Source organism: Oncorhynchus tshawytscha, unplaced genomic scaffold (assembly GCF_018296145.1).
Source record: "Oncorhynchus tshawytscha isolate Ot180627B unplaced genomic scaffold, Otsh_v2.0 Un_contig_8974_pilon_pilon, whole genome shotgun sequence".
Taxonomy (NCBI): Eukaryota; Metazoa; Chordata; class Actinopteri; order Salmoniformes; family Salmonidae; genus Oncorhynchus; species Oncorhynchus tshawytscha.
The window spans coordinates 46,365-62,347 of NW_024609795.1; the positions used below are offsets into that span (position 1 = coordinate 46,365).

A 15,983-nucleotide genomic window follows, 5' to 3' on the forward strand; every position below is an offset into this window, starting at 1 on the left:
GGGGACGCTGATGTATTCACCTGCTGCAGCGCAGGGGGAGTTTTTGTTTATCCAGAACAATCAACAAACATTTGACTTTTACTCACTCTGATTTACAAAAACAGAATGGAACAATTTCGTGGTGTGGGAGACAAAGCAACACTCGTAAAAATAACAGTACTTCGTGGAAATAACCTGGTAAGCTTGTGTCCCTTTCTGGTTTCCAGTACGTTAGTAGCACTGGTAGAATAAAATCGGTCAGTTGTAGCAACTTGCATATATGGCTAACTTGGTGTTTTACATTCTTGGGTTCTGGGGATCCACAGTTGTGCACTTTGTTGTCTTAGCTCAGGAAGTACAACTGATTCAGTTGATCAAGAGTTTGATGACTAACTTAATGGATCAGTTGAGTCAAATGTTCACCCCCGGCTGTGACAGCTCTATTGATCAAATTCTGCTAGCTAACTAACGTAAATATTATAATAAACCCTAACAAAATGGTGTTGCTGTTTTTCACTTCCAGAGGGGCAACAAGGCTGAGTCCATCCTGAACTATGTGAGAGCTGAGTTCAATGGCATCGTCCTGGGAGATTCCCAGAAACTGGATGCTGCTGTGGATCAGGGCGTGGATTACAACTTCACCTGCAGCTTTGAGTGCTCAGATGCTGCCCACACATTAGATGACATGGCACACAAACCTGTCATATGTGAGCTACTACTAACTAATCCATTATTATGATGTGTGCTGCTTGTTTCAGATGTTAAAGCCACTATTTATCTTGACGATTGATCCATATCCTCATTGTACCGTGTCTCCCTCGTTCAGCCAGTTGTTCACCAATCCACGGTTGCTTATCACATTAATCCGTCGTTGTCATTTAGTGACAGTGATTGAGGTCCTTCCCAAGGAGAAGAAGCAGAAGGAGGAGAAGACTGCAGTTATAGGGCAAGCTATAGTGGACTTGCTACCTCTCTTGCATGGTGAGAGACCAACACATTAGATCCAATCGAGTATCCATCTAACTTAATAGCTTCCAGGGCCCCAAAAAAACTCACTCATGTTTGAAATGTAAATGTATTCCTTTCTCTCTCACCCTCAATAGGTCAGGTCAGCTTCTTCTCCACTGTGCTACTTCATCCAACTCCTGGTTCACCTGCGGAGGCAGCCTCACAGGAGGGCAGCTGTAAAGTAGGAGTAAAAACTAACCAGCACGAGAGACTTTGTGTGTGTGTGACTGTGTGTGTGTGTGTTCATACGTGACTGTGTGTTTATATGTATGTATGTATGTATGTATGTATGTATGTATGTATGTATGTATGTATGTATGTATGTATGCTGTTTGTTTGTAATTGACATCTCCCTCCTCTGCCTGGCATCCAGCCAACTCTAGACGTGACCGTCTGTGTTCCCGAGCCTCTGCTATCCGGCGTCCAGCTGTCTGACTCCAACCTGCTGAAGGTTACTGTGGAGACAGCTTACTCTGTTCCGGAGGTGTGGAACCCTGTGTCTGGGTCTGGTCCTCTCTCCAGCTATGTGGCTGCCCTGCAGGTTCCCCTCACTGCAGAGGTGAGCGATAAGAGACCTATGTTGCCATCAGGGTTGGAGCCAATTCCATTTAAATTCAGTCAATACAGGAAGTAAAGTGAAATTCCTCTTCTTTTCATGCCATTTGTGAAATATTTGCTATTGAATAGAATGACATCTCTATAGGTTAGTTCACAGTCACACTGGAATAGTACAGACCAATTCCCATACTGATGCACGAAAGCATTTTTACTGTGGAAATGTTGTCAACTGTGAACTATTGACAGTAATTCAAGGATACAATACACATACACAGATGAACCCACAATCCCTAATGTCATATGACATTTAACTTGTACCTGACACATGTCTTGTTTCCCCCAGAAAGAGCAGGTGCTGATGTTCTCCAATGGGCTGCTGAAGGTGGGCGGGGAGAGTGAACCCATGGGAAGACCCAGGAAGTGGCCCCTGGGTCCCCTGTTGGCTCCTGGAGCTCAGTTCATACCTGGTGTCTCCATGGACGGAGAGCCCATTGAGATGGAGGATGGGGATCTCACCAGCATAGAGGTACTCTAGCCTACTTGTACTCTGGTATTATGGTTGGTATAACCATCTCTAGTACTGCAGCACAATCTCACCTTAATACCAAATGAATCAAATGTTTTTATTGTTATGTCATTATTTCAATTATTGTCATTGAGTCATCGTTTGCACTCTCAGTGGTTTGACCAATACATTCTGTGTAATGTATGGATGTCACGGTCATCATAAAGAGGTGACCAAGGCGCAGCGTGGTAGGCGTACATCTTCTTTAATTAAAGAAAAACCACTGAACAAACTATCAAAACAACAAAAACCGAACCATGGTGCTAATATGCGTAGTGCAGACAGGCAACTAAACATAGACCAAGAACCCACAAAATACCCAAGGAATATGGCTACTTAAATATGGTCCCCAATCAGAAACAACGATAAACAGCTGCCACTGATTGTGAACCAATTTAGGCAACCATAGACATATAAACACCTAGACTTACTAAAACCCTTAGAGATACATAGAAAAACCTCTAGACAATATAAAAAACCCTAGACAATACAAAAACTAACAAACCACCCTCGTCACACCCTGACCTAACCAAAATACTAAAGAAAACAAAGATAACTAAGGTCAGGGCGTGACAATGGATCTCTTCCCCTCATCGCTTCCTGTGTTTTCCAGGACAGGGATTTCCGGAAAGAAGCGGAGACCAATAAGAAGAGAGTGAGCTGGGACACAGAGCGTCGTTGCTTTCTGGATGCAGATGGTGCAGCCTGGTGAGACAGATACACCACCTCACTGCCAACAATCTGCTTCTATTGAGCCCTGCTTTAAATCTTGGATTTTATCTGTAACAAATATAAATAGAGAGCTACAGTATCCTCAAAGTTTTTCAATATTGAATTGAAAAAAGTTGGACTATATAATGCGCTGCTAACAAATTGCCCTTTGGGAACAATAACGTTTCATTGAATTTAATTGAATTCTCTATCTATGTTCTATCCTCCTCTCTCAGTCTGACCCGTAGGATAGCAGAAAGCAGACTGTGGCCAGTAGAGGTCATGAGGTCACCACAGGTTGGAGCCACTAAAGGAGGGAAGGCTGGCAAAGACAAGGGAGTAAGACACTGAATTTCTCCTATACAGGATCTGATAAAATCACTCTTGGCCATTATTGTTAATATCATGACTAATGTTTCTTTGAATTGCCTTTTTTGTGTGTGTGTGTGTGTGTGTGTGTGTGTGTGTGTTCAACAGGGTGAGGATGAGACCCAACTCTCCTTCCATGGAGTGGCATACGTGGACATGGCGCCCCTGTTGTACCCCGGGGCGAGGCGTGTCCGTGGAGCGTACCGGCTCTACCCCTTCTACGACTCTGACCTACTGGTCAAGGTGAAAGTAGCTTCGACTACAGCCATTCAAGGTTTCTTTAGAATATGGTGTTGTTGGGGCCTCCCAAGTGGCAGCGGTCTAAGGCACTGCATCTCAGTGTTGCGGCATCACTACAGCCTGGGGTTTGATCTCATTACCGGCCGTGACCAGGAGTCCAATAGGGTGGCGCACAGTTGGCCCAGTGTCGTCCGGGTTAGGGGAGGGTTTGGCCGGGGGGCTTTACTTGGCTCATCGCGCTCTATTGTGACACCTTGTGGCGAGCCGGGCTTCTGCAGGCTGATTTCGGTTGTCAGTTAAATGGTGTTTCCACTGACACATTGGTGCAGCTGGCTTCTGGGTTAAGCGAGCAGGTATTAAGCGCAGTTTGGTAGGTCTTGGAGGACGCATGACTCGACCTTCGCCTCTCCCGAGCCCGTTGGGGAGTTGCAGCGATGAGACAAGATCGTAAACACAAAATTGGGGAGAAAAAAGGGGGGGGGGAATAGGAATATGGTTTGACAGGTTTGGTATCGCAAGACTAAGGTGAGATAGTCTTGCAGTGGCAGGTGTGGAGGAACGGTCAATACTAATTTGACACTCGTGATTATTACAGAACCGCTTTCGGTGTGTGTCTGTGTGTTTGAGAGAGACTGATATGATTGGAGAAATGAAACAGACTTGCAGAACAGACTACCAGAACAGAGGCAGCCATGTTGACTAATTCATTCTGAGACACAGCAGTTGTCCAGATTATCATCCATTCTATTCCGTGCCAGTTTTCGTGTCCTTGTTGCTTTCTCTCTCTGTCTATTGGAGTTTTGTTTAAAGTATAATTTTGCTGAGGACATTTAGTTAGCTGTTTTGGTTTGTTTTTGGGCAAAAAAGTGTTCTATGATACCCTCAAGTGTCCTAAAATAGAGAATCAAAACACTTGATGGTCCATGTTATTACAATCTTAAAACAAATTGTTTGTGTTTGCGCAGTACATCTCATAACCATTTGGTTTCTAAGGGCTCTTAGCTTGTACATGAACAAATGTGGAAATATGAGATACATCCGTTAACCACAACACACATTTGACACATCTTTTAATATTTCACAGCTGTGCAGCGCTGTATCCCTGCGGGGATGGTTTTTGCTCATTGCCAATTGGCTTGTTGTGCCATACTTTGGATTGTTAATGGGGGCTGCTGAGGGGAGGATGGCTCATAATAATGGCTGGAACAGAGTAAATGGAATGGCATCAAACCATGTGTTTGATGTATTTGATACCATTCCACTGATTCTGCTCCAGCCATTACCACAAGCCCCTCCGACCCAGTTAAGGTGCCACCAACCTCCTGTGATGTGCTCTAATGCTCTTACGCTACCCCTGCGGTGCTGAACTTGAGTTTTTGCATTACCCTGGCAACATAGAAGCAAACCACCCCCTGCTGAGTGATTATCTGGTGTTATTATGTGTGACCCGGGTCATGTTCATAAGGTGACAAACGGACTGAAACAGGAGGGACGACTATGGACTTGGTCCAATAAGTACCGTCATTTTCATTTACCGTTGCAACATGTTTTGTTACGGTGTGCCCTAATGAACACGACCCGTGTATTGTGTTTGACAGGCTAAGAGAAACATCAGTGTTCTGAGAGAGAGTATCAGGGCTCCGGCCACCCAGGGCCGAGGTAGGGCCCCCTCCTCCGTAGGCTCCTGCAAGGCGGTCCCTAGTAAGATGTTTGACGGCGGTCACAAGGGCGGGAAGGACACCAAGGAATCGCCCAAACGGGTAAGCGACTGACTTACTGCCTTTTTGACCACGATGGGGCTCTGTGTGTCAGACAGTGGCTCTTTCTCAATTCATCTTTCCTTGATGCCTAGCACCCTCTCTCCTCGCCTCTTTCTCAGAACACATTGGAGAACAAGGTGAGATGGGAGGGACCCTTGACCTTCTCCTCCAATATGGTTGAGTAGGAGGCAAGGAGATAGGATGCAAGGAATCAAAGAAAAACAAATTGCGATAGAGCTAGGATATGACTTCTTTGTAAAAGGTCTCAATAGCATTCAGTGACATCCTGTTGATAGGCCAGCTGCAGTCTCCCACAGAGCATCTTAGATCAGAGACCCTGATTTCCTCTATGATTGAGTTGTGGGTCGGCAGCAACAGGAGCGCTTCCCAAAGCAATTAGCCTTAATGGCAGCAGCTTGCCAGCGTCGTCAGAGAGCGGTGAATCATCTCGTTAGCTGTTAGCTCATCTGGCCCCTCGCTACAGCCCCCCCCCGTGGCCCAGCAGCAGAAGGAGCAACGAACACACCCACACACACACATGTGCGTACGCACACATATATACACGTAAACATACACACACACACAGTAATGGTTTTCTTCATCTGAACGAGAGGCGGACCAAAACGCAGCGTGGTTGTTTTGATTCATGTTTTAATAAATCCCTTTACATGAACAAACTAACAAAACCAAGAAATGTGAAAACTCAAAACAGTCCCATCTGGTGCAAAACACAAAGACAGGAACAATCACCCACAAACACACAGTGAAACCCAGGCTACCTAAGTATGATTCTCAATCAGAGACAACTAATGACACCTGCCTCTGATTGAGAACCATACTAGGCCGAAACATAGAAAACCCCAAATCATAGAAAATCAAACATAGACTGCCCACCCAACTCACGCCCTGACCATACTAACTAAACACAAAACACAGGAAATAAAGGTCAGAACGTGACACATACACAGCCACCCCACCAACTAAGCAACTGTTATGGCCAGACAAATAACAGGCTCTTACACACAGGCATGCACCCACACACACATGTGCCTCCACAAGTGTGTGCATGCCCACGGATGCACACACACAAAGCAGACATACATACACACACACAAGCATGCAAGCATGGACAGGTACAAACAAGTACATGAATCGATCCACACAAACAACAACCTCTCATTCATGGTTCATACACAAGTGTTGTCTAGAAGTGTTGCCTACACATGCCCACATCCAACCAGAAAATAACTGTTTAATAACTGTTCTGAACTGTAGCATGGTTGAAACATGCAGGTTGTTTGCTATTGTGTATTTCCAACTTCGTCTTTTTGCAATGTCTCATGGCAATATTCTAACTTGTAAAGAGTGAACTAGAAGAGAAATATGCTTTGTTTGTTTGCCTTGATTGGTGAGAGAGAAGGACATAGTGATTTGTTTTATTTCAGCCCGGGACACAGGGGAAGTCAGCACCCATTGGCACTGATAGTGTGACACTGGTTGAAACTGAACAGCAGCAACAAGTGAACACAGAGGGTCAGGTGAGTTGGGGTTCTGTGAACCATTAAACAATATCAAACCTAGGGGTCGTGTATACATTTACAATGTAGTCATTTAGCAGACTCTCTCTTATCCAGAGAGACTTACAGGAGCAATTAGAGTAAGTGCCTTGCTCAAGGGCACATCAACAGATGTTTCACATAGTCGAACCAGCGACCTTTCTGTTACTGGCCCAATGCTCTTAACTGCTAGGATACCTGCCACCCTCAATAAGCAGCACCTATCCTCTGTGTACCATTTCCAGTGTATCTATTGCATGTGGCAAATGAACTTGAACCTTGAACTTAGATGTATGCAGATTCCAGAACCTACATCATCATTGAAATCGCTCTTGAGAAGTCGCTGGTGCCAAAGAGATCACGGGAAGAGTTAGCCAAAAGGTAACGTGACGTTTGTTCAACTTTAATTAAACATGTGGAATGGCCTTAAAGATTAACATGTAAGTCTGAAGTAATTGAGTGGAAGTATTGCAGTAATATAGATTGGAATGGGATGAAAAAGGGATGGTTTGTTTGAATAGATGTTGTAGTAGCAGTTGTAGTAACATTGTAGCAATATCCTAGTAATGTTGTTGTAACATTGTTTTATGGTTTACTACGGTTTCTCTGCATTTCTGTTGAAAGGGTGATGGAGCTGATACCTCCTAGAGCTCCTTTGCCTCGCAGACCTGCTGGAGCAGAGAGAGTAAACCACCACACACACACACATACACATTCCACAAACGCAATCCAAAAATGTGGTCTAATGATTGCACTTCCCTCAATCACTACATTCACTCTGAGTGATTGCTATCTTGTGGCCATAATCTAGACTTGTGTAGAGGCATAAAATGCCAGTGGTTTCCAGTGATGATAGCTGCTGTCTCCTGCGGTCCAGCACATCCCAAACCAACGTCACACTTAACCTTATAACGGGCTCTGGGAAATGTAAATCGTTACCAAATGTCATAATTGTTTGAAAACAAGTCTATTTTTAGCCTTACATATCCCTTCCTTCCTTGCGGCTTTGCTTCCTTCCTTGCTTCCCTACTTCCTTCCTTCTATCCTGCTGTACCAGGCTGTGCAGGAGTACCAGGCCCAGATAGCCAGTGTGGCAGGCCAGGTGTTGGAGCAGTACCAGCAGCTGTTCGGGCCTGCCTTCCTGCCCGGAGAGAAGCCTCTGGACCCAACCAGCCAGGAGCAGCGCAAGACCAAGCTCCTGGGAGAACTCAACTATTCTGGGAAGTACTTTGCTTTCAAGGAGCAGATTAAGGTGAGAAAGGGCTGGGTCGCATTCATTAGGCACTAAAAAAAATGACTGAAACAGGGAGAGACTACCTGAACTTAAGAAACAGTTGTTTTTGTTTTTCGTTGCAAAACCTTTTGCTATGGTGTACACTAATGAGTATGATCCGGGTTAGGGGAGTCGGTAAAGGTTAATGTTGAGAATGACAGTTGCATCAGTGCTCAATAACTGCTTTTGGACAGCGGGGTCGGGGCTAAACAGTGGCCAGCTGGTGCTTATCTCATAAATTATGGTTAACAAGCCAGTCTGCTTGTTGTTCTTCTCATGTATGATAGATTTAGTGAAAGATAAATTGGATCCCAAATATCCTGATCCCAGATCTGTTTGTGCGGTCTTTCCAAGTTGGACCAGCCTAGCTCTGTCGTCCCTTTTCAAGTCTTTTTGAGAAGACAATTCAATGCTGTCTGATACATATGTTTCCCCTGGTATGTTATTCATAAACAATAGTTTTTCATAGAATATCAGAAATAGGATGTATAATAAGACTAACAATATACAGTTGAAGTCTGAAGTTTACATATACTTAGGTTGGAGTCATTAAAAATAGTTTTTCAACCACTCCACAAATGTCTTGTTAACAAACTATAGTTTTGGCAAGTCAGTTAGGACATCTACTTTGTGCAAGACACAAGTAATTTTTCCAACAATTGTTTACAGACAGATTATTTCACTTATAATTCACTGTATCACAATTCTAGTGGGTCAGAAGTTTACATACACTAAGTTGACTGTGCCTTTAAATAGCTCGGAAAATTACAGAAAATGATGTCATGGCTTTAGAAGCTTCTGGTAGGCTAATTGACATCATTTGAGTCAATTGTAGGTATACCTGTGGATGTATTTCAAGGCCTACCTTCAAACTCAGTGCCTCTTTGCTTGACATCATGGGAAAATCAAAAGAAATCAGCCAAGACTTCAGAAAAAAAATTGTAGACCTCCACAAGTCTGGTTCATCCTTGGGAGCAATTTCCAAATGCCTGAAGGTACCACATTCATCTGTACAAACAATAGTACGTAAGTATAAATACCATGGGACCACGCAGCCATCATACCGTTCAGGAAGAAGACGTGTTCTGTCTCCTAGAGATTAACATACTTTGGTGCAAAAAGTGCAAATCAGTCCCAGAACAACAGCAAAGGACCTTGTGAAGATGCTGGCGGAAACAGGTACAAAAGTAATCAAATCAATCAAATCAAATTTTATTTGTCACATACACATGGTTATCAGATGTTAATGTGATTGTAGCGAAATGCTTGTGCTTCTAGTTCCGACAATGTAGTAATAACCAACGAGTAATCTAACCGAACAATTCCACAACTACTACCTTATACACACACAAGTGTAAAGGGATAAAGAATATGTACATAAAGATATATGAATGAGTGATGGTACAGAATGGCATAGGCAAGATGCAGTAGTTGGAGTACACTATATACATATGAGATGAGTAATGTAGGGTATGTAAACATATAAGTGGCATAGTTTAAAGTGGCTAGTGATACATGTATTACATAAAGATGGCAAGATGCAGTAGATGGAGTACAGTATATACATATGAGGTGAGTAATGTAGGGTATGTAAACATATTAAGTGGCATTGTTTAAAGTGGCTAGTGATACATTTTTTACATCAATTTCCGTCAATTTACAGTATTAAAGTGGCTGGAGTTGAGTCAGTATGTTGGCAGCAGGCACTCAATGTTAGTGGTGGCTGTTTAACAGTCTGATGGCCTTGAGATAGAAGCTGTTTTTCAGTCTCTCGGTCCCTGTTTTGATGCACCTGTACTGACCTCGCCTTCTGGATGATAACGGGGTGAACAGGCAGTGGCTCGGGTGGTTGTTGTCCTTGATGATCTTTATGGCCTTCCTGTGACATCGGGTGGTGTAGGTGTCCTGGAGGGCAGGTAGTTTGCCCCCGGTGGTGCGTTGTGCAGACCTCACTACCCTCTGGAGAGCCTTACGGTTGTGGGTGGAGCAGTTGCCGTACCGGCCGGTGATACAGCGGCACTGTATTGTCCTCAAAGCGGGGCAAAGAAGTTATTTAATCTGTCTGGGAGCAAGACATCCTTGTCCGCGACGGGGCTGGTTTTCTTTTTGTAATCCGTGATTGACTGCTTTGCTGCAGGAAGGACTGGTGCACTTTACAAAATAGATGGCATCATGAGGGAGGACAATTATGTGGATATATTGAAGCAACATTTCAAGACATCAGTCAGGAAGTTAAAGCTTGCTCGCAAATGGGTCTTCCAAATGGACAATGACCCCAAGCATACTTCCAAAGTTGTGGCAAAATGGCTTAAGGACAACAAAGTCAAGGTATTGGAGTGGCCATCACAAAGCCCTGACCTCAATACTATAGAAAATTTGTGGGCAGAACTGAAAAGGCGTGTGCGAGCAAGGAGGCTTACAAACCTGACTCAGTTACACCAGCTCTGTCAGGAGGAAATGGGCCAAAATTCACCCAACTTATTGTGGGAAGCTTGTGGAAGGCTACCCAAAACATTTGACCCAAGTTAAACAATTTAAAGGCAATGCTACCAAATACTAATTGAGTGTATGTAAACTTCTGACGCACTGGGAACGCGATGAAAGAAATAAAAGCTGAAATAAATAATTCTCTCTACTATTATTCTGACATTTCACATTCTTAAAATTAAGTGGTGATCCTAACTGACCTAAGACTGATTTTTTTCTTAGGATTAAATGTCAGGAATTGTGAAAAACTGAGTTTAAATGTATTTGGCTAAGGTGTATCTAAACTTCCAACTTCAACTGTAAATCTGTGGTGATGTTTATGCTACCATGTCAGGGTCAGTACTCTGTGGTGATGTTTTTGCTACCATGTCATGGCCAGTACTCTGTGGTGCGTATCGTGAGGGAGAAGATGCTGCGGACCGAGGCCTTCTCAGATCCTGAGCAGCTGCAGGCCTTCCTCAGCCAGCTCTATGTGTTCCTGGTGGACGAGATGCACGTCGCCCTCAACAAGGCAAGACACACACCCTTGCTCACCCTTCCCAGTCCCACCATACATACATTTACATGACCAGTTCTTTCTTTCCATGGATTTCAACCTATTCTGTTCTTCCCTTCTCTCTTCCCTTATGTAGTCTCGTAAACCCGACCACAGGCAAAAACAGTGACCACGATCTGGTTTCAATGATGGCCTCTTGGTATAGAGGAACTACGTCACTGCCTGCGTCACTACTTTATCCACTTTAATAAAATACTAAATAGTAGCTAGCAGGATAGAGATCAGAGGTTATTGTGTGCATTTCACAAATAGCTAGTTTGCATTATCTATCTTAACTAAAACCACTGCACAGGTTTTGCCTGTAAACTTTGGTTTTGAATCGCGACGTTCTGGCATGGCTGCCTTGTGATTTGTTCGGAGAGTCCCCAGATGTGTTGTTTCTTTGACATAGACAGTGACGTAGTTCCTCTATACCAAAAAAGTCCATAATTGAAACCAGCCCCTGGTCACTGTGTTGCCTAGGGTTGGGTGTTCATAACTATCCCTTATGGGGCTCTGTTTGTAACATGCTATATTTGGTGAAATATATTAATTATGTGCAATCGTATGTGTCCACAAAATGTACAAAAAAATACCTAACTGCCTTGTCCTTCTTCTCTCCCCAGACGTTGTCAGTGGATGCCCAGGAGACTCAGCCTCGCCCCCTGGTGGACTGTGCCCAGCTCATCCACTTTGCCAAGGAGGCCCAGCTCAACGGGGACTACCAGCTAGCTGCCGAGTACTACCAGGAGGTAACAGAGTGTTGGAGGGGATCATTTTGGGAAAGGCGAAGTGCTGAAGCACTCATTTTAATCACATTCGGAGTAGTTACACACTGTCTGTCTGCACCACACACCTTGTGCTGCAGTCACTAGAGTGCCTGTGACAAAACTATTGAATGTTTTCAACCATTGGACCTTTAGTTGTGACGGGAGGGTTAAACATCATAACAACGGACATTTCTAAGTATGGTTTTAGTTCAGAAAGAGATGTTCTAACCCCGTTAGTGAGCTTGGTTTGTTTGTGATGGTTCTCCCCTGTAGCAGCTGACTCGTGACCGTAGCGACCCAGCCCACTGGTTTGACTACGGGGTGTTGTACATGCTGACGGCTGACTACCAGAAGGCTGAGGAGTGCTTCCACTACGCTGTGTCCATGAAGCAAACACACCTGCCCAGGTAATATGGGAGGGGATAGTAACCTGGTTCAGCGTTCAGTTTAAACAGATCAGGGGAATAGAGGTCCATACTTAAAACTTACACCCAGTGAAACCAGGAACTTGTCATTTGCATGTATACCTCTCATGGGATGAGGGCCCTCCTACAAGCCTTTTCTGGGGGTTTCACCCCTGCACAATTTTATTTCATTATTTTATATATTTTTCTTTTATGAGTAAATAAATGAATTACAGAGTCTAACTGAATGATATTCTCTGTCTGTCTGCAGTTTGCTTATGTGTGGCATCCTAGCAGAGATGGGTGGACGCCTTGAGGAGGCAGAGACATTCTTTGAAGGAGCCACGTGTGTGGACCCGGCCAATGTGGTGGCCTGGACTCTGTTTGGTAAGAGATGAGAGCCCGGGAGGGAGATGCTAGCCTGGTCCCAGATACTGTATGTTTGTAACAACAACACTAGGGTTGGCTCTACAGCACAATGTGATCTAGGACCAGGATGGAATCGCCTCTATTAATCACAAACACAAACAGACACCTCTTACTTTAATTTGTCAGCAAACACCATCTAATCCCAAGAATTCAATACAAAGAAACAAGGACACGCCATAATACTTTAGTAATAATTTATACGGTGTTACGATACTAGAATAATGTGTTGCAATAGAGCTGTTTGACTTCAGAAGTATTGGTGTCGATTCTAATTCTTCAATTGGGAGTCAGTTCCAAAAAATTTGCCATCCAATGGTGGTGACCATATTATCTGTGGTCACTGGTCAGGCCTGTTCTATGAGGGCCAGGAGAACTCCATCCAGACAGAGATGGCCTTCCTGGAGGCCACCAAGCAGCAGAGGGCAGCCCTGGTGGTCACCCCACCCTGCAGGGTGGAGACAAGGGTGGAGTCACCAGACCTGGGGGAGGAGGAGCAGGAGGTGGCGAACTGTGAGTCTTTCACCATCGAGCCAGGTGAGCACTGAAGTGTAGCAGATGCAGTATCGCTAGCTGGTTAGCCCGAGCGACAAATCAAGCATCGTACGGTGGTGCCACCCTGTCTGAGACTAGACGTTTTGTCAGCCTTGTTCAACCAAGACCATGCTTTGTGAGTGTGAGGTGTTGTTGTGCAAGAGGTCAAACTCATTTCTGTGATCTACTTTTGTTGGCTGTAGACGTGGATGGAGACACAGAAACCAGTGTGGTGACCGGGTCTCAGAGCTGCCAGGGCAACAAGCCTGGGGAGGGATACAAGGGAGGTGCTGAGGCTGAACCTAGTGCCATGCGACACCTAGCAACCCCCACCAGACTAAACTCCACCATCTATATGGAGACAGTGCAGTTCCTGCTGCAGAACAACGCACTACAGGTCAGCAACATGAGCACACACATATATATATATATATATACACACACAGCTACTAGACACACATGCTGTATAGAAGACTATGGATGTGTATACACCAAACTATGGCCCAATCCAACAGAAGATAATGAGTGAAAAACACATACAGTATGTCAGACTGGTAAGCTACTATAGCTCTGTATAATAGTATCTCTCTCACACTGTCTTCATGCTTATCACTCTTTAATTTGTCCAATATTCTGATACGAGATCTGTGCATCACTCCAGACACATATTTGTCAGCCTTCCCTCTGTGTCCTGTGTTTGCTACAGATGGTAGATTATAAAAAAGAGACTCTGCACGGTGATCCATGTGGTTTTTTGTGCATATGTTTCTAATCTTGTCCAATTCTGACCCTTTGTCCACAGATGGCCCAGAGAGCGCTGGCCCAGGAGCTCTTGTGTCCAGGAGGGGGTCTGAGCAGCTCCTACCACCTGGCCCTGGCCCGCCTGCAGCTGCTCAGGGCAGAGTACGGCAGCGCCGAGTCCAGCCTGAAGGAGGCGCTCAACGACAGCTTTCAGGTAGAGCCAACAGACATTTCCAGCCCAATTCCCAGACACAAAATAAGTCTGGTCCAGGAGTAAAAAGCATTCTCAATGGTGATTCTCAATTGAAAGAGCTTGTTAGTTAATAACTAGGCTGAATCTGTGTCTGAGAAGCTGGCCCTTCAAGTTCAACTTTCAACTTTATTGTTGCAAAGGAAATTGGTTTTGCAGCAATCTGATGATAATCTGATGCTTCTAAATGGTTTATATATTATTCCATACAGGAAACAAATGTCTAACACATTAGTGTGATCCCTGCAGGAATTGAACCCACAACCTTGGTGTTATTAAAACCATGCTCTAACTAAGTGATCTATACAGGACCTGATTGCTATATTGTATATTCTGGACATGTATAGGGCCCAGATGTGTGTTCTGGACACGTATAGGGACCCAGATGTGTGTGTTCTGGACACGTATAGGGACCCAGATGTGTGTGTTCTGGACACGTATAGGGACCCAGATGTGTGTGTTCTGGACACGTATAGGGACCCAGATGTGTGTGTTCTGGACAGGTATAGGACCCAGATGTGTGTATTCTGGCCATGTATAGGACCCAGATGTATGGGCGTTGTTTGGGCACATACACCATCTGACTGGAGAGTTTGGGAAGGCCCAGGAGTGTTACGAGAGGACCCTGGACTTTGTGACAGATGCCACAGACACACACCCCATCTACCTGCGACTGGGATCCATCTACCTGCAGGAAGGGGAGGTGAGATGGACAGGGGGTGGGGGTCACACGCTCCTGAGAACAATGTATTTACTACTGGGGAATATTCAGGAGTTGGTAGTTGTTTTGGTGGAAACTGAACAATACATTACTCTAAAAATATTAAAGTTACCCACTGTAATTAACTCCCTGTAATTAAGAGTCCCTAGGAGTGTGTGAGATTCCTTGTTTTTGGTCTGTTAGTTTGACTCTGCACCTCGTCCACCAATTAGGTGTGTCTCCAGCTCCTACCTACCGATGTGTGCTAACATGATTGAAATTAACACTTTATGTATTGACACCTAAGTTTCAGAGGGCGAAAACGACTTACCTGCGCGCCTGCAAGAGCTCCCCCTCCTGCCTCACCTGGCTGGGACTAGGGATCGCCTGTTACCGGGTAAAAAATACCATATCTACTCTTCCCAAGCTCCTCTAGAAATGATACCGCTCTTTTTGATTATGTATGAAGGATACATTTGTGTGTGTATGCATTTGTATTATTTATTTAACCTTTTATTTATCCAGGCTAGTTAGGAATTAGGAATACATTCTTAGTTTGTGTGTGTGTGCCCGCCCGCCCACAGCTAGGGGAGCTGACTGAAGCAGAGGATGCACTGACAGAGGCCAACATCCTGAACAACGGGAACGCGGAGGTGTGGGGTTACCTGTCTCTAGTTTGTTTGCAGGTGAGCGTCCAGTCCATAGAAATAGAATCCATAAAACGGTCCTCCCCATTCAAGTCAATGATTGCCAGCCAGATTGCCAGAGTTCGAGGTTTCAAACCCTTTCTAAGGATTGTGTTTCTATGATCCAAACCTTATGATGTCACCAGCATAGAATTACATATCGAATGAAAGGATCTCTGTTGTTACATCTTGTTATGTGGGACTGAGTGCTATAGTATATACACAGTACAGTATATAGTGTGCATAAGGAGGCCAGAAGAGAATTGGCTCCTTTAGGGCCGTGTACTGGGGTTTTTGACACAAACAAAGAGTTCAGGTGAAATCCATGTGTAGTAACCCTCAAGTGTGTGTGTGTGTGGTTGTGTGTTTCAGACGGGCAGAAGACTTGAGGCAGAGCAGTCCTACAAATATGCCCTGAAGGTTGTTCCTCT

General features: G+C 44.6%; 1 protein-coding gene across 3 annotated transcripts in view; it reads left to right on the plus strand.

Moving 5' to 3' along the window:
* Positions 1-15,983, plus strand: part of cfap70 (cilia and flagella associated protein 70) — a 36,718-nt gene that overhangs the window by 19,491 nt on the left and 1,244 nt on the right. The window contains exons 1-25 of one of the 3 annotated variants that reach the window (XM_042318207.1): positions 2-177; positions 503-686; positions 862-960; positions 1,083-1,168; positions 1,361-1,546; positions 1,889-2,071; positions 2,724-2,818; positions 3,058-3,160; positions 3,299-3,433; positions 5,029-5,190; positions 6,636-6,728; positions 7,036-7,127; positions 7,371-7,431; positions 7,804-7,998; positions 10,886-11,017; positions 11,668-11,793; positions 12,085-12,218; positions 12,487-12,602; positions 12,993-13,178; positions 13,379-13,572; positions 13,978-14,130; positions 14,708-14,869; positions 15,174-15,263; positions 15,451-15,552; positions 15,925-15,972. In XM_042318207.1, the coding sequence (XP_042174141.1) occupies positions 106-177; positions 503-686; positions 862-960; positions 1,083-1,168; positions 1,361-1,546; positions 1,889-2,071; positions 2,724-2,818; positions 3,058-3,160; positions 3,299-3,433; positions 5,029-5,190; positions 6,636-6,728; positions 7,036-7,127; positions 7,371-7,431; positions 7,804-7,998; positions 10,886-11,017; positions 11,668-11,793; positions 12,085-12,218; positions 12,487-12,602; positions 12,993-13,178; positions 13,379-13,572; positions 13,978-14,130; positions 14,708-14,869; positions 15,174-15,263; positions 15,451-15,552; positions 15,925-15,972 (3,189 nt within the window). In that variant the 5' untranslated portion in view covers positions 2-105. Of the gene's footprint in view, position 1; positions 178-502; positions 687-861; positions 961-1,082; positions 1,169-1,360; positions 1,547-1,888; positions 2,072-2,723; positions 2,819-3,057; positions 3,161-3,298; positions 3,434-5,028; positions 5,191-6,635; positions 6,729-7,035; positions 7,128-7,370; positions 7,432-7,803; positions 7,999-10,885; positions 11,018-11,667; positions 11,794-12,084; positions 12,219-12,486; positions 12,603-12,992; positions 13,179-13,378; positions 13,573-13,977; positions 14,131-14,707; positions 14,870-15,173; positions 15,264-15,450; positions 15,553-15,924; positions 15,973-15,983 lie in introns of those variants that run through there. The other 2 variants (XM_042318209.1, XM_042318208.1) reach the window with 2 other exon arrangements.